At 41.4% G+C, this 27,710-nt stretch overlaps 1 protein-coding gene across 4 annotated transcripts in view; it reads right to left on the bottom strand.

Moving 5' to 3' along the window:
• NRP1 (neuropilin 1) overlaps nucleotides 1–27,710 on the bottom strand; it is a 126,572-nt gene continuing 98,862 nt past the window's right edge. For 2 of the 4 annotated variants that reach the window (XM_053359635.1, XM_053359634.1), the window contains 8 exons: nucleotides 23,529–23,673; nucleotides 22,107–22,211; nucleotides 17,415–17,474; nucleotides 11,186–11,323; nucleotides 8,250–8,521; nucleotides 7,053–7,146; nucleotides 5,334–5,390; nucleotides 1–4,337 (listed from right to left, as the gene is read on the bottom strand). In XM_053359635.1, coding sequence (XP_053215610.1) covers nucleotides 4,051–4,337; nucleotides 5,334–5,390; nucleotides 7,053–7,146; nucleotides 8,250–8,521; nucleotides 11,186–11,323; nucleotides 17,415–17,474; nucleotides 22,107–22,211; nucleotides 23,529–23,673 — 1,158 coding nt within the window. In that variant the 3' untranslated portion in view covers nucleotides 1–4,050. The remainder of the gene's footprint in view (nucleotides 4,338–5,333; nucleotides 5,391–7,052; nucleotides 7,147–8,249; nucleotides 8,522–11,185; nucleotides 11,324–17,414; nucleotides 17,475–22,106; nucleotides 22,212–23,528; nucleotides 23,674–27,710) is intronic. The other 2 variants (XM_053359637.1, XM_053359638.1) reach the window with 2 other exon arrangements.

The following is a 27,710-nucleotide window of genomic DNA, read 5'->3' as shown; positions in this document are numbered from 1 at the left end:
TATTTTATGAAAATGTTTAATTCAACTGTTTCTTTGGAATGTAGTAGTCATTGTTTGGAAATTTTAAATTACAATTCAATCCTATGTGTTTCCCCCCACCCTTTTTTAAATGCTACTCAGTGTCCGAGAATACAAACGTCATTTAAAGTTAAGGCTTCGCTGTTCATTTTGAAATAACAATTTAAAAGTGTCATATTGTCATAGAAAATAAAAAATTTCTGTAAAAAAATTCGCACAAAATTTTATGATGGTACAAAACATGAAGCAATAATATACCAGTAAAATGAATTCATTTTACTACAGAAGATTTTTATAAGGTTTTTTTTTGATAAAGAAAAAAATATGTTATTTTACACTTTCAAAATTATGAAACAATCTAAAACAATATAAACTGAACATTTCGTAACACTGCCTTTACAAATTAATAACTTTATAAACATATATTTTTTAAATATATTTATCAGTGCAAGATACTTTCTTTTCCATCTAAAGTTGCAGTATCATTTTTCCTTTGCTTGAAAGGGCAGTTTTCATTCAATTCCTGTTTGAAGAAATCATATCCCTTGTTCTTCCGTTCTAGCATTAAACAGCCACAGCACTGGGGTTTCCTTATTCTGTTCATACAAATTTGCACTCTGGCTCATCAGCTCCAAAGGTCTATGTTGACATATCTGCTGGAATAATATTCACGGAACTTCCCCTTCCCTATTCCGGGATGTGACAGTGGCGCAGCAGCCAATGCTCCCCATCACAGGCATTGAGTTGCTGGCACGGGAAATTTTAGATGAAGCCATAGGAAAAAGGGTGCAATGCGCCAAGCACTACTCTTGTAGAGCTTGATCTGTTTCCGTGGAGTTGGCACACACTGAAACAAATGGAGGATGCACACTGGCAGTGCCTGGTGGATTGCAGCCAAAAGCTTTACTGTTCCAACTAGAACAAAACAAATAGCTAACCCCACATCCATTTAAACAAATTGAAATGTTTCTTGAATGAGCTTACTTGGGCTTCCCCCTCCCCTCTGTGATAAGTCATGAGTCTATATTCATGCTCACATCTTCCATGTTGCTCCCGGAGAGGGGCTTGTGATACTGCTCTCTTCACATGAGCAACTTAAGATCCATGCAACGTCACTGAAAAGGTTTTAAGCGGTCCTCTGGAGCAGAGAACGTGCCGCTTCTGCGTTTGGTTCTGCACTAAATAACCTTTGGTGTATTAAATATGAACCAAATAATAGTAGAGGTTGTACTCTACTGGGGTTGGTTCACACATGCATGTTTATGACATGTTTCGTAGTGATATCAAGTGATTACCCACATGTGTGAATGATGCATCAAAGATTTTTTTTTTAAACACATTATCTAGCATCAGCTCAAAACACAATATTATTCTATGGAGACAGTTCACAGAATTAACTGAGAATCACCCCAAGCTGAATAATGAAGTGATGAGATAAAGTGATAAGGAAATGCCATTGTTCAGTGGTAGAGCACATGTCCAGCACACTTAGATTTAAAAGCTTATCATACAGCAGACTTAGGAAAGACCCTGCTTCACTTGAAACTTCGGGGAGGTTGGTATAGTCAATATCAGGCTATATGGACCAATGGTGTGACTCAGTGGAAGGCAGTTTCTTCATTCGTATGTTCATGCATGTGTGAACCAGTTTTTCTCAATGACGAAACATGAGCTTGGCTCATTGTTTCCAAGTTCTGCCAAGTGCATGTCTTTGCAATTAAACCCACCAACCTTAAACGATGTTTGCACTCATTTAGGTCACGGATCTTAAGATGCTCATGTGACGAAAGAAGAGTCAATAATTACATAACACAACTAAATATTACATGAAACAAGTGCAGTCAAAAATTATTTCAGCTTGCTCATCCCTTTGGGATAATTAACTGGCAAGGTGTGCCAATTTCAGTATAGGATGGATATCTAAAAGCTGATTCACATGCTATGTTTCATTAAGGTGATTTTTCTCATGGTAAATATTGAGCCTGAAATACAGCCTTGTGTGGGTGATATTCCTGGAGCAAAGCATAGTTTTCAAAGATTTGCTCTGCTACAGTAAATACCAGCTCCCACCATGTCAAGGTGCATTTGAACAAAATATTTGCCATACGCACAGCACTGAGGTGGCAAAATCACCTTGTGGTGACTCTTGTGGTCATTTAAGATGTTATTTCAGAAAATCATTTAATTCCTAAATGCACTGCATCAGTTATCAATTACTTTTTATAGACGTTATTGTCAACATTAAGTCAGCTGTTCCTGAAGGGGAAAAAAGTGGACCTACAAATAATTTGTATACCCAGTGCTCTTAGAAGAGTAATTTGCAACAAAATCCCCATGTGGTTTGGTACATTCTCTGTTTGAATGTTTTGTCCTCATTTAGGATTAATATGTTATGTACTGAATTTTGTTTAGCAAGCAACTTGTTGATCAAGCCAACATAAGCACCATCTATTTGTAGCAGCATCAGTGTAACCCTAATTAGCACAAATCAATCCTACACCGAGACGACCACCTTTAAATTGGACAGCAAGGCTAAGAGATGGCAAGAATGGCCTTTACTTTGCAGGAAAAATTATTCATTGCCGTCTATGAATATGAATGCATGGCTTACTTAAGGGGAAAAAACAGATACTGTCACTTTATGCTGTTAACAAGAAAACCCAAAGTTCAACTTTGGAGGGTAGAGTTAAGAAATTTCCCTTACTTTAGAAAAACAAAACAAAACACAACACAACACAAAAGTCTAATAAAATTATTTTTGCCATTACCAGCAAATTAAAGCTGCATTTCCCTTTCCTTGGCAATGGCAAATGCTTATGCAACAATCTACGTAGAGACAAAGAGGAGGAGAGAGCAAGAGAGAGATCGCTTATATTTGAAAATACATTCTATATGAAAGAACCGTAAAAGGAGGAGGAAGGCAGGAGATATTGCAGCTTTGTACAAAAATGGTCCAGAGACATGAAACTGAAATACAAGGAAGTGGAAGAATCAAGCCACCAGGTTGTCCCGTTTCCTTAAGCCCTTGCCTCCCCAAGGTTTACTTACGCTAAAATATACTTTCTCGTTAGTCAGTGAGCCCTTAGGGTAAGTAATAAGGACAAGGACTTTTAACTGGAGAAAGAGAGAGAGAGAGACAAAGCTGGAGTTGATGATAACACAATGAGAAGCAGTACAAACAAAAAGGCACTTGAGAGGACACACACTAGCCAGTGCCAAGGACTTTTGCTTTGTTTTTGTTACAGCGTTAGGCAGTACACTTGGTTCGCCGGTTGTTTCTGGGTGATGGCACATGTTTCTTGTATGGAATTCACAAGCACAAAGTTTAGCACAACACTGAGAAACATCAATAAAATTCTGACTGTATTGCTTGGTAAACAGAGCTGACACACTAGACCAGTACTGATGCTACCAGTACTTTTGTTTTGTTTCAAAAGCACCCCTAACCCTCCGTTGCCTATGCACAACACAAGCAATTATACACAAATACAGGTTCAGGAATCCACCAAGTTGCTGTTGCTCCCAAATGTTTTAGTCTTCTTCTGGGCACTGAGCTACAGAGAGCGTGTCCATCTAAAGGACCCCCACCGGAATACACTTTGTGACAGCATCTTGGATTTTTGCACAGTAAAAAGTAAAACTTGCTCATCAAAAGTTGCAGAGGGGGCTGGAAGGAGGAAGGAAACAAACAAACCAAGAGGGAGGCAGGGAGGGAAGGCAAAATGAAAGCAAAACGAAACATCCCTTCTTAAGTCAATCATACTTGGTCTCAACACCAGCATTTGATTATTTCAAATTAAAACAGAAACAGAAGTAAACTGTACATGATTCAGATTGTTTAACACAGATTGTTGTCCAAGTTTTAGGATATCTGTTACACTCACTGAAGCTCCTGAGAAAAGCTTGGCTCAGCGTCCTCAACGCAGTTTCCAGGCTGTACAGTAATAGAAGATCCACAGTTCCCCAGCCTTCAGCTGGTTACATGTTCTTCTGCCTCAATTCTCTAAAACTTCTTCAGCTGCTCCTACATCTTCATGCCTCTGAGTAAGTATTCTGTGCGTTCAGTTTGTCTTTTTTCAATTTCACACCATCCACCAGTTCGAAATTGTAGTTCTCCAGGGCAGACAAGTTCCTGTCTGACATCCCATTGTGCCAACAAGCGCAGTACAGAATGACACCGCAGATCGCCCCCAAAAGCACACCCAGTGCACTCATGGCTATGATGGTGATTAGAATGGGGTCAAGAGTCTTCAGCACGTTTCCTGGCTTTCTGGAGATGTTGTCGTTGAAAGTCTCCTCACGGTAATCAGGAGTAAAACCTGCAGAGGAACAAAGAGCAACAGTGAGGATGTGACTTGGGCATCTAAAGCTGAGGGAGTGAATGAATGAAAGTCTGGCGTGAGGATGTGAATAGTGTGTGTTCAGTGACAGAAGATGGAGCTTGATACATTTGAGATAGGGGTTGTTTTGTTCCGTTTTTATGGATGGGTGTGTTCAATGTGTTTTAACTTAATTCTGTGCATATCTTTTGGTCAAAGAAACATATGACACAAGTGCAAATTTCAAACACAGCTGCGTTCCAGTCTGTATATTGATTTGAAAATGCAAATTAGGTAGATTCTCATTAAGATATAGATTGAAAAATCCCATCGCTGCATTCCCAGGCAAGGCCTTCTTGGTGGTGGTGCCCAAACAGCAGAAGTCCCTGCCACGGAAGAGGCAGCTGGCTGCTTCTCTCTGTGCTTTTAGGCATCACCTAAAAACAACACTGTTTAGATGCACTTTTCAGCAAAGCAGCTTGGGCATAATTCAGTATCTACCATATTTATTATGCCTTTTATTTATGTTATTTTGCTGATTACTGCCATCATGATGATTGTTAGCTCCTAGACTACTGGCAACGATCCCTCTCTCACACCACCTGCCATGTCCTGAAAAACAACAACAGCTTCAAACTCTTCAGTTATATGATTCTATTTTAAACAGAGGTTGCAAGGCCATCTGTCAGGGATTCTTTAGCCGCGATTCTTGCATTGCAGGGGGTTGGACTAGATGACCCCTGGGTATACTTCAAACTCTACATTTCTCTGATTCTATGAACAACTATTGTCTGCTACCGTCTGTCCCAGGCTTAACAGTTTTCAAGGGGATTTTATACATTTTAAAAACCCATGTAAAAATGAAGCAAGGGCTGTGTACACAATCAAACCCTGCACATAATACACAGAAGAGATCTTACTAGAATGGCGATTAAAATCAATTAATATGCTGCCAAGATTCACATGGCAATAAAATCGTTATTTTAAACCCTGTACCTGTTTGATTAATATCTGGCTCTACTTTGGCTTTCTTGCTCCCTGCGTCGTTTGATTCTGGCGAAGGAAAGAGAATTGACATTGATTATTAGGGTGACAAATACTGATTGGCTATCATGCTGGCAATAATGGTATTGAGGATTTTCCTCCTGCCTTAGAGCATGATTATGTCAGCTTGACAGAGCTGTTCATTACACTGGTCTCCCAAAATTAGCTAGGGGGGGGGAGGGGAAGGTTAAAAAAAAAACCCTCCCACTGCCCCAACTTGGCACTGTTTGAGAGTTATCAGCAGGGGTCTTCTGTCTCTGGAAAATGAAAATCAGTAGGCAAAATTAGCATGTTTCATTCATTGTATTTATAATCTTGGAGCCCGGTGCTGTAAAACACTTAATCATATACAAGCAGCCCTTAGCGTCAAGAAAGAGTTTTGCTGGCTGCAGAGCGCAAGCAAGGGATTTTGGGTGTGTTGTATGAACTGTGAAATATAAATCCTTCGACCACAATCCCATCTAGGAATAACCCACCTAAATGACAAGGAGTGTGTGAGGTTAACTAGGAAGTCAGCTTCTAGACTGCTAGGGAGCAACTCTCTTATAAATAACCAGCTTCTTCATGTGAGTGGTTATTGTGATGCATCCTGAAGATCACCCACCAAGGGCTGAACTGGATTGGAGTCTACAGCTGTAATAGCTATAAATAGCTATAAATGGAGGATGGGGATGATTTCAAGCAGAAAAATAGCAGATGGGAGGGGTGCTAAACCCTTCACTTGCCAACCGCTTCCCTGCTGCATTTCCTTCCCCAAGGCTATTTCCCCCTCTAACAAGCTTATTTCTGGTCTTGGAGCTGGAAAGTGATGGGAGGGAATGGGTTGTGTTGCTGGTGGGAAGCAGCACTCCCCCCCCCCCGCTGCTTTTCTGGGGGAAATATCCTCCCCAAGCACTGCTTTTCATCACAAGCCCCATTTGAAGCCAGGAGGCGGCTGCCGTCAAATCTACTTCTGATATGCCTCCAAAAACTCATTACAAAACTATTTGTTACCAGTAGCAGCCTGTGTGTTGGGGAGCAGCCAGCCTCCTGACATGGGTGTTACTGCAGTTTACCTGGACTGAGGTGGAGCAAGGAGACAGCAATGTTGAGGGTGCATGGATGCTCATGCCCATGCGTAGTCCTAGCCCCAACTTCATTACTGCTCCTCTGCCCCACTCTTGCCCTGCCCAGGTAAAGGGACCCCTGACCATTAGGTCCAGTCGTGACCGACTCTGGGGTTGCAGTGCTCATCTTGCTTTATTGGCGTACAGCTTCCAGGTCATGTGGCCAGCATGACTAAGCTGCTTCTGATGAGCCAGAGCAGCGCATGGAAACTCTGTTTACCTTCCCGCCACAGCGGTACCTATTTATCTACTTGCACTTTGACATGCTTTCGAACTGCTAGGTTGGCAGGAGCAGGGACCGAGCAACGGGAGCTCACCCCGTTGCGGGGATTCGAACCGCCGACCTTCTGATTGGCAAGTCCTAGGCTCTGTGGTTTAACCCACAGCGCCACCTGCATCCCATGCCCTGCCCAGGTAAGCTGCAGCAACACTGAGGTCAGAAAAATAATTATAAAGCATTTACTACATAGAGGCAGGATCCTGTATCTATTTACAAAGCTGCCATTATCAGAATTAATAGTGCTCTGAATGAGTTATCTGGTAGCTCCTGTCAGATTATACTTACTTCGGCATTCCTCAGGTGCTATGTGGTTGTCAAAGTTAATGTCATCCACTGCAATTCCTCCATTTCCTATTCCAATTTCTCCTTCTACCATCACCTGGAAAAATTAAATGACTTGTTTGTTTGTTTACAGTTAATAGCTAGAAGCAGAATCCTTAACCAGTCCTTAGGCCAACATGCCACTGAAGAGTACAGAGTCATATGATTTGTGTGTCTACCTATCAAGGCTGAAGATATATCATAGATTTCTCAGCTTTTCTGGAGTTATGAATTAGCAACAATAGAGGTAGTGAAGGAGTTGTGGAATTCGCTCTCTCAGGAGGCTTGGCTGCTACAAACTTTGCTACCTTTTTAGTGCCAGGGAAAGAATCTATTTTAAGAATTCTTCCACACTTTCAAAGTTTAATAGTTGTTCTAGCTGCAGCAGCTTTGTATTGTCTTTCTATTTGTATTGTTATTATATTTGTGTACAGTGGTACCTCGGGTTAAGTACTTAATTTGTTCCGGAGGTCCGTTCTTAACCTGAAACTGTTCTTAACCTGAAGCACCACTTTAGCTAATGGGGCCTCCTGCTGCGCCACCGGAGCACAATTTCTGTTCTCATCTTGAAGCAAAGTTCTTAACCTGAAGCACTATTTCTGGGTTAGCGGAGTCTGTAACCTGAAGCGTATGTAACCTGAAGCGTATGTAACCTGAGGTACCACTGTACTTTCATCCTGTTTTACAATATGGAAGCGTGGCTGAAAGGTGGTTATGCAACATTTTAAGATAATGAAACTGAGAAGTTGGAGTGAGAAACAACCCTTGTTCTAGAAGAAACAAGGCGGCATTTTAAAAGTTTAACATCACAATTGCACTCAACTGTCCGCCACGGGATACAGACTGCAAAATCTGAATGCCCATAATAGATCAGGGCACAAATGCAGCAGGTGCTTGGCCCTGGCTTGATGAACACGTGAACCTGCCTATACCGAGTCAGAGCAGCACTGACTGCAATGGCTCTTCAAGGTCTTCTGCTGAGAGAAGTCTTTCCCATTTTGAGATAATTTTAATTCAGGGGTGGGGAACTCAAATCATGGGCTCTCCTGCCCTTTCTCTGTGGCTCTCAGGACTCACTCCAGGTTACATTGCCTCCCCAGCCACACCCACTATCCTCAAGCCAAAAGTTTGGGACATTTGTGCCTGTATTTATTTGCCTACCTGATAATGCTTTGCAGACTTATGGAGCAGGACCCGGCCTTCTTTCCAGCTGTTTCCCTGATTTCCAGCCAGCATCCACAAGACCTGATCATACTCTCTATGCGTCTGGTACCGCAGCTTGATCCTCAGTGTGCCAACTTCTTCGCCCAGCATATGATACCAGAACGTCATGCAGACTGCAGAGTTCTGCGGGTTGATGATGGGGCTGATGAGCCGTGCAACTTTGCCTTTCTGGTTTTCATCAGCTTGTGAGTAAATGAAATTGCCATCTCCTGCTGTGACAAACATACTGCATTAGAAATAATGGCCCGCTTTTGGTTCCCTTAAGCCTGATGAACCTCAAGTATTCCAAAACTAATCTAGCCTTTTTAGAAAAATGGATTTGCAATGGAAGCGTCTTGCAGGTTACCCTGTGCTCTCTCCTCTGGCTGCAGCAATTCCTTTCAAGTAAGTCAAGGTTGTTCCTTCATCTATATTCCTGTCCCATAAAAGAGAACATGTGGCACTGTGGATCATTCAGGTGATGGTGTGGACCAGCCTTCCCCAACCCTTTGGACTACAACTCTCATCAGTTCCTGGTCAATGTGAACAATGGCCAGGGATGATGGGAGTTGTAGTCCAAAATGCCTGGAGGGCAACATGTTTTGAAAACATGGTGTTGGCAGAAAGGACGAGAGTCTCGATGGGACACTATGCATAAATAGGCAGGATAAGCTGGAGGGACCATGGCGCCACAGAAGGAGGCTGTGAGTTTGCTTAGCAAAACAAGCCCCAGTTGATGTTAGGTTTCTGTTTGTGCCACTGTGCAGTGCTTGGAGTCACAAGACTCTGTTTTGCATTCCAGACATTCTAGACTGTTGGAAGTCTCACAGAAGACAGAAGACGGATGTGATGTTTACTGGTTTCCTGTTCCTTTGTTTTCCAGTTACTCTCTGCCTTTCACAGAGAGAGCATGTATATTTCTTTTCTGTCTGCGTAGCGAGAAATAAAACTCTTTGCAATGTAGCTTATATTTCTCGTCCTTCCCTGCTGCTGGATACTCTGCGTAATGAGGGAACGTGCCTGGAGCCTTATCAGAAGCTCAGGTCGTTAATCATCGTTGGAGGCGATTCCGAAGGACCCGACCGGAGGATGAGCTTTTCCAGCTCGGTCGTAGTGGAGGCTCCGACAGTTGAGAGGAACTTATTTCTTTATTATTTCTTTTTATACACTGCCTGTCTGCTGTGGATTCCTGCTTGGTGCAGCTAGTGAGGGTCACTAACAGGCAGGACGAGAGAAGGAATTGGTGGGAGGAGGCGGTATAATTTCGAGTTTGTAAAGAGAGACCCTGTGTGGTGTAGAGGTTAGCATGTCAGACTAAGGCCATAGGAGGATACACTTTTCACATCTCTCCTCAGCCATCAAATACACTGATAAATCTTGGGCTGGTCACCAACTTTCAGCATAACCTACCTCACAGGGTTCTTGTGAAGATGTAATGGGAGTGAGGAAGACTATGTACACTGCCTTGGAGGAATGGCAGGGTATAAATGAAACAAACAAACAAAAGAAAACAAAATGGCAACCTTAGCAACTCGTTCATGCACATTTTGGCCCGGTTATACTTAACGGAAGCAAGATGGCAGAAAAACATATGTGAAACATGGATTTTCCGAAGGAATTCAAGACATCTTGCACCCTGATCCCAAACCCTTGTGCCACTCAGCATTCCTGCTTGCAGTTCTGGAATCATTCCCTACAGTGATCTTGCAGTTAATTTATTAGATTAAAATTTCCCTCCCAATTCATTGTTAGCTCCGCTTCTCTGTGTAAAATATAGAAAGCAGCTGTGGTGTGTGGCATAGAGCCTTTTACAAACAGGCAAGACAAGCCCAAGTGTTTTGCAGAAAAGAAGAAACCAGAACTTGTGAAGTTTCTGTGAAAATGTTTCCAGATTACAGCGCTGGAATGTAAAGGCACCTGAAACTCGAAAACCTGATGATAACAAAACCACATTTAAGGAGTATCATTTTTTTCCACAACCTTTCAATGAGAGGACAAGTTGTGCTTGCCTCCAGACACTGATGGCAAAGTTCAAATATTTTTCATTTCAAGAATATTATTGCAGCTCTGGGTCAGGAACTCTGCCTACTTTGTCTTAATTAGTGCTCAACTTATGCATGCCTTTTAGATTTTGTCAGTCCATGGCTAACATGGCTTTTAACCTCCCTTCAATGTCAGATCTCACTAAGTCATTTCATTTTACTTTGCATCAATTTTTCCCCATTATTGCAGCCTTCGTTTCAGATAACTGCCTTTTGCTTAATTTGATGCCATTTATTTGTACAGTACCATTTATAGTCAAAGTATTATAAGTTTCCCCCCCCTTCTACCCCATAAAACTAAATGTACTTGTCTTAGGATTCAATTGAAAGCGTCTCTAAATTTAAGGAGCCCAATTTTGTCTAATTTCCTTGTCATTCTCATTAAGTAAAAAGAGGGAGGGAGAGGGGCTGCAGAAAGTGGAGATGGGAGGAGGGGGGGTCACAGCCAGCACATTTGACATTTGCATAGATGAAAAGGAGACCAATAATTGAGGCACACGTGGGTCACAAAATGCCCCATTGCTTATTACATTTGGAAGGTAGCAAGTATCAAGCATGAGATGGCTTGAGGTACTGCTAAGGGACTTCTAGATATATTTGTAACATATATAGCTTGATCCAGGTATTATTGAAAGGCATACAGGAGACAAAAGGCTCTGGAATAGCTGTAGCACATTCAGTTCAATTTGACCACAATCCTAGGAAGGAACCTAAAAGAGCACAGTTCTTTTTTGTTGTTTTCAGCGTGAAATTCAGTAACATGAAATACCGTTCCCTGGAAGGCCTTTTGATTTTGAACACAGTGCTCTCTTTCTCCCGCCACTGCTAGTTCAGCTGTGAACCCTACTTTACCTGTGTGGTCCTGAATGGGTCCTGGTTTGCTGGCGACCACTGCCCACCGCAGGTCCAGTTGGCTGTCATGCTCCCAACGGCAGATTGTCTTCTGAGAACTGTAGCCAAAACCACAGTTGAAACCATATGCTGGGAGTTCTTCAGCAATGGAGGGAGGAATGGGAGGAAGAGAGAGAAAGAGAATTACTTACGCTGGTAAGTTAATAACAGCACATTTTTCTCTTACGCCCCTCCCCACAAATAGAACACCCGTCCCTAATGCTCTGTCAATGTCTGCCCAACATTTTTAGGCAATGTTCACCTGGCTCTTGCAACATTTGCTGAAAATGGTTAGAGGGTGATGGTTTGGTTCAGGTGTAACACCAAACCATGGTGTTATGCTATGTGAGTAAGGCTGGAATGCAGCTCAAATCGTGATTGACAACCCTTGTTGTAGGGCAAGCACAAGCTACAGTTTGCTGCTTTAGATGTAACAGCAAAGTATGGCTTGGAAGAAAGCAGAAAAGAAAGGACGATGAAAAAGCTGGTGCCAGATGTGAGGGCTGCATGGCAAAGTGCCCAATAGTAGTGGGTCCCCTCTTACACCACTCATCTCCTCCACTGGACAGTGGTGGGCAGTGAGCAGCAGGAGCATTGTCCCAGTCTGCAGTAACCATCTCTGAGCTGCCCGCCATTTTGAAGTTCCCACAGTGTTCCAAACTAGCAGCAGTCCAGGCCACTGTGGGAACACAAAAGTGGTGGGTTCTCAACTGCCTGTTGCTACTACTTGGTAAGCTTATAGCCAGGGACACAGGTAAGGAATAATATCATGATATCATCAATAGATCTGCCAATGTCCATAATAAATTAATTCACAAATGGACAACAAAGCACATCATTTATAAATTGGACTTTTAACACACACAGTGTTCAAATGGAAAGCACCCCCCAATGTTTAACAAATGTCACGTCCTTCTCAAATTCATTCTGTTGTTTCAGTCTGGCAATGGAGAGAGAGATTTGCATAAGAGCAATCTTGTCCAGTTTCTTCCAAAATCAGGGAGTGCTCCACATGTGAAAACACTATTAAGAGGATTTCTTGATGGACTTCATATCCTATTTGTACCTGGCAACCACAGAAAGGTATCCACAATGCATCAATTCTTGCTCTACATTTAAATAATCTGTTTCCCCCATCTGCTTCCTGAGTATGTGCTTCAAGAGTTTCTCAGCATTCCAGAAAGACTATTCTCAGTGTTAGAAGAATGATTTATGTTTTGATTTCAGAATGCTTTTTTCTTGCACCTCAACACAGATAAGAAGACCCATGCATTCCAGATTCTAAATTTGCATCCAGATGTGCACCTAAATGCAGATGTGGTCTGTAGCTATCTTCAAGCATTCTACTGAGGTGTCAAGGAAGTATGTGAAGGTGGCAGCAAGAACAAGTGTGCTGGCACCACTGCTGCTTTGCCATTTCAGATGTCCCTCAACTTGTGGTTGGTGACTGTCTGCAATGGGGAGATTCCTGCACTCATAGAGGTTCTCTGTGTGTTTTAGAACCCTGGAAAATTAGGATTCTAAAATGTGTGGGGGACTTTCACAAGAACGGGTGTCTCTTTGTTGTTAGGAGGAGGTTTTCAAAGGTTGTCAAGGGCCTAGTTGCTGCTGATTTTACTACTGGATTGTTTAAGAGGGCATGTAATTGGTGGTGTGTTAGCCGGAGCATTTGGGTGCCCCCTAGTTTGTTTTGTATTTCTTGTGTTGATATGGGTTTGGTATTTTTGTAGAAGTCTGCTAGGTGGTATAAGCTTTTGGCTTGCCAAGTTTTTACCTGGAGGTTTTGTGCTGCATGGTGGAATAGTGGGTGGTGTGTCAGGGGAATTAGTGGGGATGGGGCTTATTTTCTACTTTTGCAAATCATACAGTATATTGTAGGTGGTAACAATGAGCATAAGTAAATAAATCAAAAAATTTTTGCGTGCACTTTAATTGGCCCACAAGATGGCAGCATTTAAATGAATACATTTGGAAAGGACGAGAGACAAATGTGGCCCACAGCCAACTAAATACAAAATAGGCTTCAAAAGAAGCTCCCTGTAAAACAAGGGAAGTCTGGTATTATGCAGCTTATTTTGGTCTGGATGAGATCATATCTTGTTTCCAGATTTTGTCTAGTTCTGCCTAGTAGCCTTACATGAAATAGTTTGTTATCTTTCAATGGAGCCTGAAATTTTAATGTAAAAACAAATTCCACACAACTGAATCCTTTTTTGTGTTTTTTTGGATTTTCAGAAAAAACTTTCAAAATAGGTAATATACTTTAATTGTTGGGAAAAAATGCCCACTTGACCATGGACAACTCCTAAATTAATAACCCTCCTCTCTTTCTCAACCAGGTAACATTAAGAAGGTCAATATCTAAAGACATCATCCAACTTTTAAAAAAACCTATCCCTAATTAACAAAAGAATGAAAAGAAACTCCCATAATCTCAAACATGAACTCATGTTTGAAATATTGTCTTGCTGTTGTGACTGATGATGCTTCAAGCTCAACTAGGAAGATTGATAGTGCAACAATTCAATTCTCTTTCACCAGGAATGAGGTAATGCAGGGCAACCCTACACCATCAGCATTCTTGTGATAATGAAAACATACTGCATCAGATTTCAGCGGATGGACTGTGACCCACACCTGGTAGGTTGCATCAATTGCATTTAATTTTTTGAAATGAGAAGGAGGAGAAGAAACCCCCAATGTAAGTGGCAACTTGCAGAATTGGGTTAAATATGGGCCCTTGTGGGCCTGAAAAATATTGCACACTAACATTACACAATAGGTGTGGGTCAGGTGTGCAATATGAAGGAATTCATGCCAGCTAAATTTGTTTTCTGCCTGTTGAACTGCACAATAATTCAAATATTCCATTGGAACTCAGGTAGCTGTCCTCATTGCTCACTAACCTTAATTGAACATACTATTTCAATTAATTGATGCTAATTTACAATTGCCCGTTTGTGATTTTAGTGCAGATGTTTTCATAAAACACACACGAGCGAAAGCAGCAGATGTCTAAAATACCCAGTTAGGCAATTTAAAAGATGGCCAAGTGATGAGGCAAATATATTGCAGGCAAATGCCAATTCAAGTGAGTACAAGCTTGCTGGTTTGCAATATTCCAAATGATTCCATTATATGTAGAGCACTTGAAATAAGCCCCTGAATGTCTTGGCTAGGCTTTCAGGGCTGGCATCTGAAAATGACTTAGCAGTCGAGCTACTGCCTTGAGTCAACAGAACCAGAAGTGCAGGACTGGTCTTGCTTTGCTCAGAACTGCCCCCCCCCAAATTCCTACATTTTCAGTTTGCCAGAGGTACAGAGAAAAACAGCAAATACGGCGGCACTAGTTGCCTAACAAGCTGTTTGAATTAGAGTTAATGGGTGATGTGTAGCAAAATCTCCATATGACTCTTTAACAAGCATAGAGGTACATGGCATTATGTAATTAAAACAAATCTGGCCTGTGAGAGTAGCCAACAGCTGCGTTTCTTGGCCACATCTTGCTCTCGGCTGGAATCATTAATACTCCACATGAACAAGCAGTTGGACAAATTCTGTGCAATACCATTTATCTATCTTGGTCTACAAAGGGTCCCCTATTGTAGTTGTTTGCACTCATCTGTTTTAAGCAAGAAGGGGTGGGATGCCACCAATCAAATATCCACTTTGGAGACACAAAGGGTTGTATCGAATGAAGCACTACTCAAGAGCAGAGCCACTGAAATCAATGGGCCTCTTAGCCATGCTCATTAATTTCAGTGTGCCTTCTCTGGGCAAGACCAACGCTAGCTATAACCCAACGCCATTTTCAAGAAGGTGAACATTTGAATAAAGAGACTAATTTCAAAACACTCTATGCAACTTTTAATTTGGGCATGGACTTTTAGCAGTTGGGAGCTCTTGACAAAGGGGTGGCTTGCACATTATGGCTCTCACATGGAGGCCACTAACTGTCACCAATGGTTGCCAACTGGCAGCAGCAGCAGCAGCTCAGTGCCTTGACAGGGCAATTTTATCTGTGCCCCTGCAAATGTTACTTTTTAAATGTTTACAGTAGTATGAAGAACATTGATTAGAGCGAGGAGCTGCTGCAGTGTGATAATGGACACCTGGAATAATATATGCGGTGTCCTTAGAAGGTTTACAGCTGCACTCCTAATGTTTGCTTAATTGGGAGTAAGCCTGATTGCCTTCAGTGAGACTCGATTCTCAGGGTACACAGGCAAAAGGATCAGAACAACATTTCTGCCCAAGCATTTTGTAAGTATTCTTCTTCCATGTTGCTTTTGCAGGTTCCTGAAGGAATTCAGTTCATTCCTCCAGCCCACACTTCTCAAGCTTCCGCCACTTTGATGTCTCAATGTCATGTACTTTGCTGAATCGCAAGAAAGATTGAATTTAAGAGCTTGAACTTGGCAATTCTTGCATGAATAGAAGCTTGAATGGAGTGTAGCTCTGGCATCTACCCCACAGTGCTGAACAGGCCCATGGCTTCTTGCAAGGGGTGGCATTCAGCTAACGCTTGCGGGATGTGCTTCCTTGCCCTCACTTTTTTCCTTCCTTCAAAAACGGGCAGGAATGTGAGTCTTGAGTGAGACTCCCATTTGTGTCCATTCATATCCCCTGAGACAAATGGAAATTGAGCTAAATGGGGACCATTCAGTTTGGTTTTCCATTTGTCCCCGAATGCAAGCACTGGGCACTGCATGCGTTCCCTAGTAATGAATTAGTTTTGCAACTTTAGTTCTTGCTTCCTTAAACTGCGCAGGGAAGGTGGTAGTGGGATCATTTGGGAAATAAAATGAGACCTAGGAAATGTGAGAAAGCCCATCTTTTTGTTTAAATTGGAAGCTTATATAAAAGATACTTTACCGAGTAGCTCAGGACTTTCCTATAAATGTCAGAATGCACACGTACTTGAAAGTAATCAAACAATCTAGTAATGTAACTGCCAATATAATGTCTGTCCCATCAATACAATGTCTGCAAAAGCACAGATACAAATGTGTTTGTCTCAAGAAATAAGAGGGCAGGATGTTGCTCACAATAGCCTATGCTGACTGAACAATCTTGGGAGGAAGAAAACAGTTTTGAGCTGGGGAAAGTGTTCACCTTCATGACATGGAAATCCAAAGGTTAAGAGACACAACCTTGCAATTAACCACCTTCTCTTTTGGCTAATCAGGCCTGAAACACAGTTGTCTTTAAGGAAGCATGAATGCTGTTAATACATTTATGTTTTGCTTGCAGCAAAGCCCCCAGTGTCATGTTGTAGTGGAAATACTTATACACACATACACACCCTGCTAATAAATTACTTTGGAGACTGTGCCTGACTACAGTTTAATAAAGGAAATGTGAGTAACTGAGGAGTGACCAGTTCCCCTCTTTACAATTATTAACAACAACAAAATTAACATTGGTGCTGATCACTGTTGGAGAACTTTGGGGAAATGCTCTTTCTTTCTCTCCTTTCAAGCCATACAGGATATTAAAAATGGCCAGAACTCCTACTATGAAGCCCCATGTAACTGCAAATTAAGAGCTTTTCAAAAAGCTATTAGCTATTGTATTGATTGAGGGGGAGAAAGGACCAGCTGCCACTAACAGCTTCTCTCCTCTCTGCCCAAGTTTATCGTAGCACTTTCCACAACTCTTTTCAAGGATTCTTGCTAGAAAAGAATATTGTAAAACTGCCAACTCCGTGGTGGGGGGAAAAACGAACACACACTGCTTTTTTGGGTTGGATTTTGCAGAATGGTGGAAGCTAAAAATAGGATGGCCTCCTCCTCGGTTATTTATGGCCTTTGTTCCTTTTTAGTTTGCAAACACATATTCTGTCACAGAAGAGATACAATTTATTTATTCACACACCCCCTCACCTCAGAAAGTGCAGCGTGTGATTTGGCCTGTGAATTTTTGGGTAGTATTGTCACCATTTGGCATGCAACGACACAGACGGAAAGCTAGTTCTGTGCTGCATATACATGTGGATGGAAGGAGTAAAATATTTACTGTACTGAGCTTGGAGACCAGATGCTACTTTATACTTCAGAGAGTTTGAAGGGATGGAAAGCCAGAGAGTCCTGCAATTCATTATATCTGTCTTTGGCACAAGATAACAATTGTGAAACGCACTCTATTTTAACTGGAAACACTTTTTAGAAAGAAAAGAAAAGCGTCATACCTGGCTGTACTGTAGTGTCAGCTGCTGTCGGGTTTTCTGTTATCACGGCTGTGGTACTGCCTGAAAAGGAATTGCATATGATATGTCACGTAGAACAGGAAAAGTAGATATGTAAATAACTTAGAAAAGTTCCTTGCTTATGCATCTAGCTATGTGCATAAATTAACCCCAAAATCGAAACACTCAAGATTTGGTTTTCTTTGTCAAAAGGGATAATACTTGAAAAACTTCTTCAGACTTATTATCTTGGACACAAACGTACACATTTAACCAATTGATCCTCTTTACTGAGGGTGATTTATATAAGGCCACATCGCAAGACCAATGGACATGAACTCATTTATGTTACTTGGAACTCTAAAGGTAAATGTGAAGGACCCCTGACAGTTAAGTCGAGTCGTGGGCCACTCTGGGGTTGCGGCACTCATCTCACTTTACTGGCCGAGGGAGCCGACTTTGTCCACAGACAGTTTTTCCTGTTGGTTGAGAAGGATGCCACACAAAAAACAAGTCCCTAGCAAATTCAGAATCACAGTAATTTCCTGCATGGATTAGCCCAAGGAGCCAATGCCTTCGAACGGCTTCATGGGTGTGTTTGTGGGGCATGAAAAGTCTTAGGAACATAATATTTCCCACTCTTCCCTTAGCAACAGATCACAACAGAAGGCAAATGACAGGTGCAGTTGTGAGTGATGGTCTTGCAAGGTGGACATTTCACATGCAATAGATATTTACATGATTCCACATGGGTCAATTAGAAAGTGGTCCATGCTTGTTGCTGTGTATTCTAACTCAATTCTTCCAAAAATAAGTGTTCAAGGGACAATTAGATAATTTACCAGTATCCTATCACCAGAATTTGTTCGTATAATTAACCATCCTAGTGAAATTCTTGAAGTCCATGATTACTTTATCATGTAATAAATGTATTTTTGTTCTTCTAAGCATATAGATAAAGGCTTTGGAAAAAAGGGGGAGAAAAGTCAGGACCAAATGTATCAACTAATAAGCCACTGATTACGATCAACCAAGCCTTCCTCCCATCGCTGCAGGGAAACATTTAAAGTGCTATAATGATTGTGATGAGGTTTAATGAAGCTATAATACTTTCACGCCAAGGAAAGAGTGATACAGAGTGAGTGGTGAAGGTACAAGTCAGACATGCAGGATATATATAGGACAAAATATGCATGCATTACAAATGTTTGCCTTTATTAACTGAAAATTTTTATCGGCCTGGTAAAAGTAGCAATTAGCTTAAAGTGCAGTTGCAATTATACAACTTAGGCAAGTTTATTTTGATGCACTTGGGCAATTAGGCTTTCTGGGTTGTGTGCAATTAATAGAACCCTAAGAGCATAATTCGTAAACTCTCCATATTAAAGAAATAAAAAAGCAAGAGGAGCACTCTTTGTTGGTCCCAAACCCTTTGCAGACAGCAAAATGTACAAAGATACTCAGCTGCCCTAGACTAATACTGTTTTAAAGCTTGCGCCTGTATTCTATCACATAAATTCACTCACTTGTATTGCACTACACACAGATTTATTTATTAATGTAATGATTAGGTTACTATCAATCAATCAGTTTACTAGATTTATTAATGCAATGATTTGTTTACTTTTCCTTGTAGATTTCTAATAATAGTAACAGAAGTAATAATAATAAAAATATCAATTTAATAGTAACGTAAAATAATATTGACTTTATTATCCTGGTTTTAAAATGTGATGGACCATTAGTCACAAAGTATTGAGCTATGAGCTATGAGTTTTGATCTCTCTTCCTTCCATATACACCATTAGGTCTGAAGGGTACAGAACACGAAAGTGCCTGGCAGTGGAAGCAATCAGCAGTAGAGCTGTACAATGGCCCGTATGGCAGCAGGGGTCAAAGCACTGACGGCGGTGGGGTTGGCAGGATCACTGATCGGCCCATCTGAGCTCCAGGCCCATGACAGTTTTGGCCCCCAGACACTGACCCAGGTCCTGCTGCTTGAAGGCTCTCCCCCCAGCTGTGTCACTGTGTGGGAGGGGGCAGATAAAAGCAGCGGAATGTAGAGAGGTAAGGTGAGGGGCAGGGACGCAGGTGGCTCTGTGGGTTAAAACACAGAGCCTAGGACTTGCTGATCAGAAGATCGGTGGTTTGAATCCCCGCGATGGGGTGAGCTCCCGTTGCTCGGTCCCTGCTCCTGCCAACCTAGCAGTTCGAAAGCATGTCAAAGTGCAAGTAGATAAATAGGTACCGCTCTGGCGGGAAGGTAAACGGCGTTTCCGTGCGCTGCTCTGGTTCACCAGAAGCGGCTTAGTCATGCTGGCCACATGACCTGGAAGCTGTACGCTGGCTCCCTTAGCCAATAAAGCGAGATGAGCGCCGCAACCCCAGAGTCGGTCACGACTGGACCTAATGGTCAGGGGTCCCTTTACCTTTAAGGTGAGGGGCACTCCTGTCTATGGCCCCCTCCATTTAGGGATAAAAGTAGACCTCTTCATTCCACTTTATAGTCAAACTAGTGAGTAAACACACATGTCTGCTTTGGCCCTGAGAGGCAGAGGGGTCAGGTGGAGAGTAATTGCATTCCTCTGCAAGAGGAAAATACCAGATACGGAATAGGGTTGGGTTTTTTTTGGGGGGGAGAGAGGGATGTTGAACCAGTCCAGTGTTTTTTCCTGTCTCTTAATGTCTTGAAACCAGATGGAAAGCAACTCAATGAAGTGGAATAACAGAAAGGCAAGATCAATGGGAAGTTTGGAAACCAGCTTGTTCATACATTTTTCTTCTTGCCCCCACTGGTTTGTCTTAATGGCAAATCTAGATTTGGGTTGAATGCATGAGAGATGTGGCTTTGGGACTTGGCGGTGGTACCCATGGGGTGGGGTATATATGGTCCTTTATCTTAAAAGCCTCCTACAGAATATTATTCAATGCCATAATTTCCATCTAGTAGCACTGAAGCTGTGTGCAGGCTTCTGTAGTCAGAAAGGCCAGGCAAGAGGCAGCGGGATGTTTTTCAGTGTTGAGGGCTTGCTGAACTTCTAAGCACTTTTGCAGCTCTTTTGAAGGGTATTTTGTTACACTTGACTTACATAAGAAGCAGCAAAGGCAGCCTGAGAAACTGTAATGTGAAAAGCATGCACTACAACTGTGTGGGGTGTGTGTATAATATATAGAAAGACTACACTGTTTTTAGTAATTATTTTCAGGGGGGAGGAATGTGAGATTCGGAATGAGGCAAACACTTAAATAATGAGTGTATTTGCTTTCGTAGGCATTTTTTTCATTAGCTTTAGTAGGGTCTCCCCCCTCTCCCCACCATTTAATTGCTGACTAAAGGGGAAACTAAAACCCATCCCAAGTCCCTAAACAACTGTTTGCTACCTGGCTAAGGTTATCTAAAGTCCTCCGAGTATGCACTGCCAGATTTTAACTGTCTTGGAAACGTAGCTATGCAAGCTGCACTGCTATGTAGGAAACAATAAATGTTTAGCCCTCCAGCTCATAAGGGAGCGATCATGCAGTAACTTGTAGGAGGAGGGAAATGAGGCCACTTATTCGTAGGTATCTAGCTCTGGCTAACATAGGCTCTATCCAGCAGATCAGACATATAGCCTTATGGGAGAAGAGAGTTCCAAACAGCTACATAAGCCAAGCTAATTATGGTATATAAAAGAAACAGATACACTCTGGTCTTCATAAAAGTGAGCCCATGGGAGACTTTTGCTCTCTACAGCTTCTTTTTCCTTTCTAGTGCTTAACAGTACTGTACAGACTTAGGTGTGACTTTGAAGAAGTAAGAAGGATAGACCACCACTGAGTTTCAGTTCAGGCAAAATTGTGTATGCTAATGATATAGAAGAAGACTTTCCTTGCCCCCAGTCCTAAATGACCTCATTGCTAAATGGAAACTGACAGAAATCTTCCCAGGTTGTAATGAAACTCTGTCACAGGCAAGATGCGCCTTAGCTCTAAGATTATACTTACCCATCCAACTACTCTTTGGAAAAGGACAGTTAAACGATAACTGATTAGTCTACATCTGTGTTAAAATATCACCTGGGGGAAATCATACTTTAAATAAACAAATAAATTTTAAAGACCCTAGATTTTCATTAGGCTTGCAAGCTGTAATTGGTTAAATTGGTAGATTAATCAACTAAAGGTTTAGTTGATTAAGCCATGGAAGTCAATTTTAACTAATGAACAGAGAGTTAAATGCAAACTTGGGTTTTCTTTGGAAGCTATTTCTGTGAAGGTTTAAAGGTAGCTTTTTTGTTCCTTTTTTCATTTTGTTTTTAACTTGTATGCCACCTTTATACATTGCTGTACTTAAGGCCACATACAACCCAGAAATGAATGTTAGATTTTATTTAACGAACCATATGTTTATTAGATACATACTTCATTATCTCAAAAAGGAACAAAGATTTAAATCTTGGAAAACAGATCTGAATTGGATCAATTAATTAATGGTTTCATTGGTTAAAAGACAAGTGACTGACCCACTCCAGGTTCCTTAAATTGTCATGCACATAAAAATGAATATATGTAAGCTGTGGCAATGCTCGCCCAACAAAAAAAGTCATGCATGTGTCATGCTTTCTTATTGTGAGTGATAGAGGCAAAGCAAACATTGCAACTGGGATTGGACTGAACAAAAATGGCGTTGCAATGGAATGTGGATGGTTTCTGCACCTGTCAACTGGAAGTCATCACCTGTTCCGCTGTGGCAGTTTGCTTGGTCATCATCACACTCATCCACAAGGTTGCTGTCAGGAGTAGTTGGGACAGAGGTAGGTACTGAAATAAATAAGCCAACATTTCTTGATTAAAACATACTCTGAGACTTGTTAGCATTTCAGCCGGCAAGCATGATTCTGTGATGAACAAAGACCATTCATTTCATACAGGAAACATCCCTTTATTTATCATTTCCCCATATCCTGCCCTTAACATGTTCTGTACTGTATTGTACTGTACTGTCTAAGCTGAAGGCCAAGAATAATATTGTCAAGTCAAATAATATGCTTTCAAGATGCAGATTTGGAAACAACTGACCCCACCTGAAACTGAACTCACTTGGGGGTGGAAGGTGGGGTGTGTTGTACCTACAGAGTTCTCTGTGTGAAAGAGGTTTTCTATTCTTCAGTGGATGGCATTTTATGTACCCCACTATTTACATGAAACTCTGAATTGGTGGGTGGAGAAGAAACGCCATGTGACCAACGGAAGGCCCCTATCTACACGGGGAGCTTCAGAATTAGGCCCCTCATAGATAATGTGTACACAAGCTGCTTGCTCTTAGACAGTCTTCTTGTCGATTATTCATACATATTGGTCAGCATACAAAGAGCTAGTGAGGATCACGCAAAAGGATTTTTTTAAAAAAGCATTTTCCCCTTTGAAAAGCAGGTCTTCATGTCACATTAAACTGCTTTTTTAAAGTTCTGCTCCCCTTAGTTTCCCAAGTGAGTTGTCATGACAAACACATTTCTATAACCTATATGTGCAATGAAAAAAGATTGATACTGTTTTCAAATAAGACCAAATGCCTGTAACTAGAGGAAGATATGGAGGATCTGCATGAGTTTTGGCCTTTTGTGGACTGTGCATCATGTGCAAAATGTTCTATTAATTCATTCCCTTGGGGGAATTCTGTTGGGGGGGGGTCACATGCTGGTGGTAGTCAGGGTAAAAGCAGGTGATGGGTGCAGCCAGAGACAAATGAGTTCTGGACTAGCTAATCTGGAATAAAGGCTGCCCTGCTTCAATTTGCACGATGGCTGCTTCACATTAGAACTGCCAGTTCCTGAGAAGTTTGCTGAGAAATAAGCCCCAGTGGATTTGAGCAAAAAGGACGAAATCAGTATTTGTCCCCCTTGTTTTGCTGTTGCGATCTTCAGCGTTACATCTTCTCTAACAAAGATTATAAGGATGCTAAGGTAGGATAGGGAATTAAAAGCCTAACTACCGTTGCAAAGCACAATACTATTAACAATAACAGCTAATGGAAAAGAAAGAGATCAAACATTTCTCACTCCGCAGTAGCATAAGCAGGACTGTATGTAGGAAAAGAATAATAATTAATGCAACATTAATCTTAGGCTGTGCAATTACCTTCAATTTCGCAGCCCAATAGTTCCATCCTCAGTCCCAATCCACTGTGGGTGGCTCTTTCAGGGTAGACACGGATGAATCTGGTTGTTATAGGCTCAAAGGTACGGAGTTCAGGGGTGTCATAGTTTGTGTTGCCTTCAAAAACCTACATACAAAACCACACAGGAATGCTGTTTAATAATCACAGGAGATCTTTCATTTTTAGCCAGCTGAGATTTTTCATGCTTTTAGAATTTGAGAAAGTCAACAGGTAGCCCAAATCCTAAACATTTTATCAAGTGGCTGACTCTGCATTCAAAAATGGGAAGGGGTAGAAGTGAAAGTGTTTCCAGAAATCAATCTGTCAGGATTAGCACAGAAACAGATTTTTTTTTTTAATGAGACATCTTTTAAATGAGACTCACATCTGAAATTTACATGGATGACTTCGGAGGAAGGGATTCACTGTGGTTTAAGTTCTGGCACTGTTTAGCTATGATAAGACACCTCTTCAAGAGAGAAACTTCAACTGTGCTTTTCTCCACTTGCCCAGAGGCTCACAAATTATAGTTATATTGTAAGTGTACAAATTAAACTTTAGAAGCAGTGCCCATGAGATAGATTTCTTTAAAACTAATCCTAGGAAAGACTAATGGCGGACATGCTTGCTAACTTAGATGTAGTGGACATTTTGAGGATGTATGAGAAACTGGATAACGAGTTTATTTGGACACCAGTCAGTTCTGTAGATCTTGACAGAACAGAAGTTGTCTAAAGCCACACTTAATTTGCGCAATAACTCTTCAAAAGTGGCTATTTAAAACCAACAAACTTGTGGATGCATGTGCTCTTGTTACTGTGATTCCAAAGGTGAATGTTACAGATTGCTAATCATTGTTTTTGTTATAGAGATGAAGAGCTCATGGGCTTTCCTTCATCAGATGTGAGGTCTCCCACAACAGAACACTGTAGTGGATAATATAACGAGAAAATATTAACATTTGACTTTGTACAATGTTGCTTTTGTGTGCGATGTAATTTGGAGAGAGGTGGAAAATGAAATGAGTCTTTTATATGAGCCGGTGAAAATGTCATAATTAGGAAGTCAACCATATTTTCCTGTTTCAATCGTCTAGCCTGTTTTTAACCTTGCTGTATTTCTACCTTGATCACTTCTGTCTACTGCATATATTTTGGCAGCCACATGGAAGCCACCTTACCAGAAATGCTTCTGTCTGGAGGTGTTTTCCGTCGGAAGGCTTATCTATGGATTGGCCTGATGCTTTGTGGACTACACAGTCCAGTGCTACATGTTTCTGGCAGTGGTTGGAGTGCAGTGTCTTCACTCAATAAATCTGGTCCATGTGCTGATTGACTTATATACATTATAATCCCAACACACAACGGTATCCATGTGGCTGGCTTATGGCACCATTTAGCATGCTACTTTTTCCAACATGAAGATGAAGCTCCAAATAGGAACCAGCATGAATGGACAGCGCAAGTTAATCTTCCAATGTAAGTACACAAACTTGGTGACTGCTTGTACTGTGTACCCTCAGCAGAAATGACCAAACCGCTTTCCATACATTACAAAATATATACAAGTTGGAAAATGTAACTTATATCTGACCCATAAACCTGATGTTGGGATCTTCTTAAAATTATTGTCCTGAAAGCATTATGCAGAATTCTAAATTCTGGTCCTTTAAAAACCACTTATACCCGGGTTCCTTAGAAGGAAAAGATGCACAGAGACACAGAGAAAAGAGCACAATTACAATTATACTCTCCTTTGGAATCCAGTGTGAAGATTATAGAGGCATTTTAGGGAATTCCCAGCCTTTAGTCTTCCTTCTTCCCCCACCATATTTTGATAACAAGTTGTCAAGATACTAAATTCTTTTAGGGAGAAAACATAACTCAAAATAGAGCAGGACATTCCTCCTAGATGACCCAGAAGCTGATAAAACAGAGGAACCCAGAAAGCAGTGTATGTGTGAGGTTGGGGGGGGGGTAAGAGATCTCCCAAACCCTGTTCTTTCTTCACATCCTGGATAATAGGAATATACAGGAAAAGGAATCAACAAGTGGGACCTGCGACAAAATGTGTGTAGTCCTTTTGTTCTGGATTCCAGCCAATCAGTTATGCCTTCTTCCAGGAAAATTCCTTTCATTCCCCCTCATCTTCAGTTTTCTGTGTTTTGCCCTCCCATTCTGGGACCAACACTGACTATACTCACACCGTATTGGGACAGCTTGGGGTTCTTTATCCCATTGTTATTTTTCCATACCCCATTTCCCCCCCGTGCTTCTGCAAACCTTGCAATTCCCCTGAGAATTCTGGTAAATCTCTTTGTGTGGATGGTGACATTAAGGAGTAGCATTCAAAGAGCTGACTTTGCTATTATATATATCTGATAAGTACATAGAGTTCACTGTTATTATATATGATTAGTGTACTCAGAGCAGTCAGTAAATACATCTCATTAAAGAGGATTGGGAGGGTGTGGCAATTTATATCTAATTAATTCATAGTTATTAGGATTTATTTTACAGTCGCATTTTGTTTCAAGCATCATAAAAGCACCCTGTTAAATGACAGTGGGTCTATGTTATTTACAGTGCAGTTTTAGCTATGGGATCCAGACTTAATTGTCGTTTAAATAGCAATATATAATAATGGAAACTTTCTATAAAAGGTTTCAGAACAATGTACTGACACACAGGCATAGAATTCAATAGACATTTAATGGTCCCTTGAATCCTAATTATACTGAATCATTGTCTTGTGTCATATGTGTAGTCTAGACCTATCTGTGATTTAATTATGACTGTTCATTCACATGCACAAGTCTTTTCAGAATGGGGTGAAGAGAGGAAAGATACTATTATTTCATCTACTACCAGGTTTATTGATTTGCTTCAGGGAAACAGAAATGCATTTTCAACAGGAAAAAGGAAAGTGTACAGTGATATTCAGAACCATTAGTCCAATGTAGCCCAGGATTGTCTACTCCAGCATTCCTCAACCTAGTGCTCTCCAGATATTCTGGACAACCACTTCCACCCCTCAATCAGCATGACCAATGGTCAGGGATGAAAGGAACTGTAGCCCAAAACATCTGGAGGGCACTAGGTTGGTCTATTTTGAGTGGTAGTTGCCATGGGACATTATGAGTGCAAGAGGTGTTCTACCACTGAGCTACAGCTCTTCCCCAATAAAATGTGGGTTCCTGAGATGCCCTCCAAAAGAAGGTTTTTAAGGTAGTTCCAGATTATCAGAAATGGGATGGTTGAGACATTTGTACCAATAGTGGCAAGGAATTGGAAGAATAAAGGGTAAGCTAATGATAAGCAAGTGGAAGGGACTGTGAGACAAATAGAAACAAAATACGGGTTGCGTGTATGCTCTGCATGGTGCCTTGACTTTTACTAGAACTAATGGTTTGATTCTTAGCCCTCATTGTGTGCTATGCACTAGAATCATGGAAAACTGAGTTCTGGACATGCTCTTGCTTCCATGCAGCTGTTCTGTTCAGATAGATTTTATATATATAGATAAATATAGATGCTACAGAATGTCAGAGAGTTTTCTGTGATGCTACATGAGATCCCAGGGCTCATCTCATCCCCCTCCCTCCCTCCCTCCCTCCCCATGCTAATATTCCCTGCTGAAGTATTATAATCAACCTCAGCAGGCTCTGTTCTGAGTCGGCCACTGTCAGGTGTTTGGCCTGCCTGTCCTTTGAGAGATGCTTCCCCCTTCCACTAGATTGGAGATTGGTGCCCTCCCAGGGGTCTGGCTTGATCCTTGCTGGTCTTGATCTTGCTGGAGGTCTGTTTAAGAGGCACTTTTCGCAACAGGAGCTTTGTGGCTGATTGAATGCTGTATATAGAATTTGGTCTGTTTATATTTTTATGCAGGCATAACATTTCTTGATTGTTTTATGTTACAATATGCTTGTTTCTTTTGTTGTTTTATACTGCATTGTTGTTATCTTGCTTCATCTGAATAGCTTCTATAGGAAAGTGGGATAAAAAATTATTGAATAATCTGTGCAGCTGAGTTTCTTGGTGCTGCAAAATGTGTTGGTCCCCCACTCTAGCATACAGCGCTTCCTTCTTCCAACAGGGCAGTGATTAAACTGTGTTTCATTTCAAGAAACAGAGCTGCTTTTAATTTATTGCTTTTAATCAGTG

The sequence above is a fragment of the Podarcis raffonei genome, chromosome 12 (assembly GCF_027172205.1).
Source record: "Podarcis raffonei isolate rPodRaf1 chromosome 12, rPodRaf1.pri, whole genome shotgun sequence".
Classification (NCBI taxonomy): domain Eukaryota; kingdom Metazoa; phylum Chordata; class Lepidosauria; order Squamata; family Lacertidae; genus Podarcis; species Podarcis raffonei.
The sequence above is the reverse complement of the archived record's forward strand: the minus strand, read 5'-3'. Positions and strand labels throughout refer to the sequence as shown.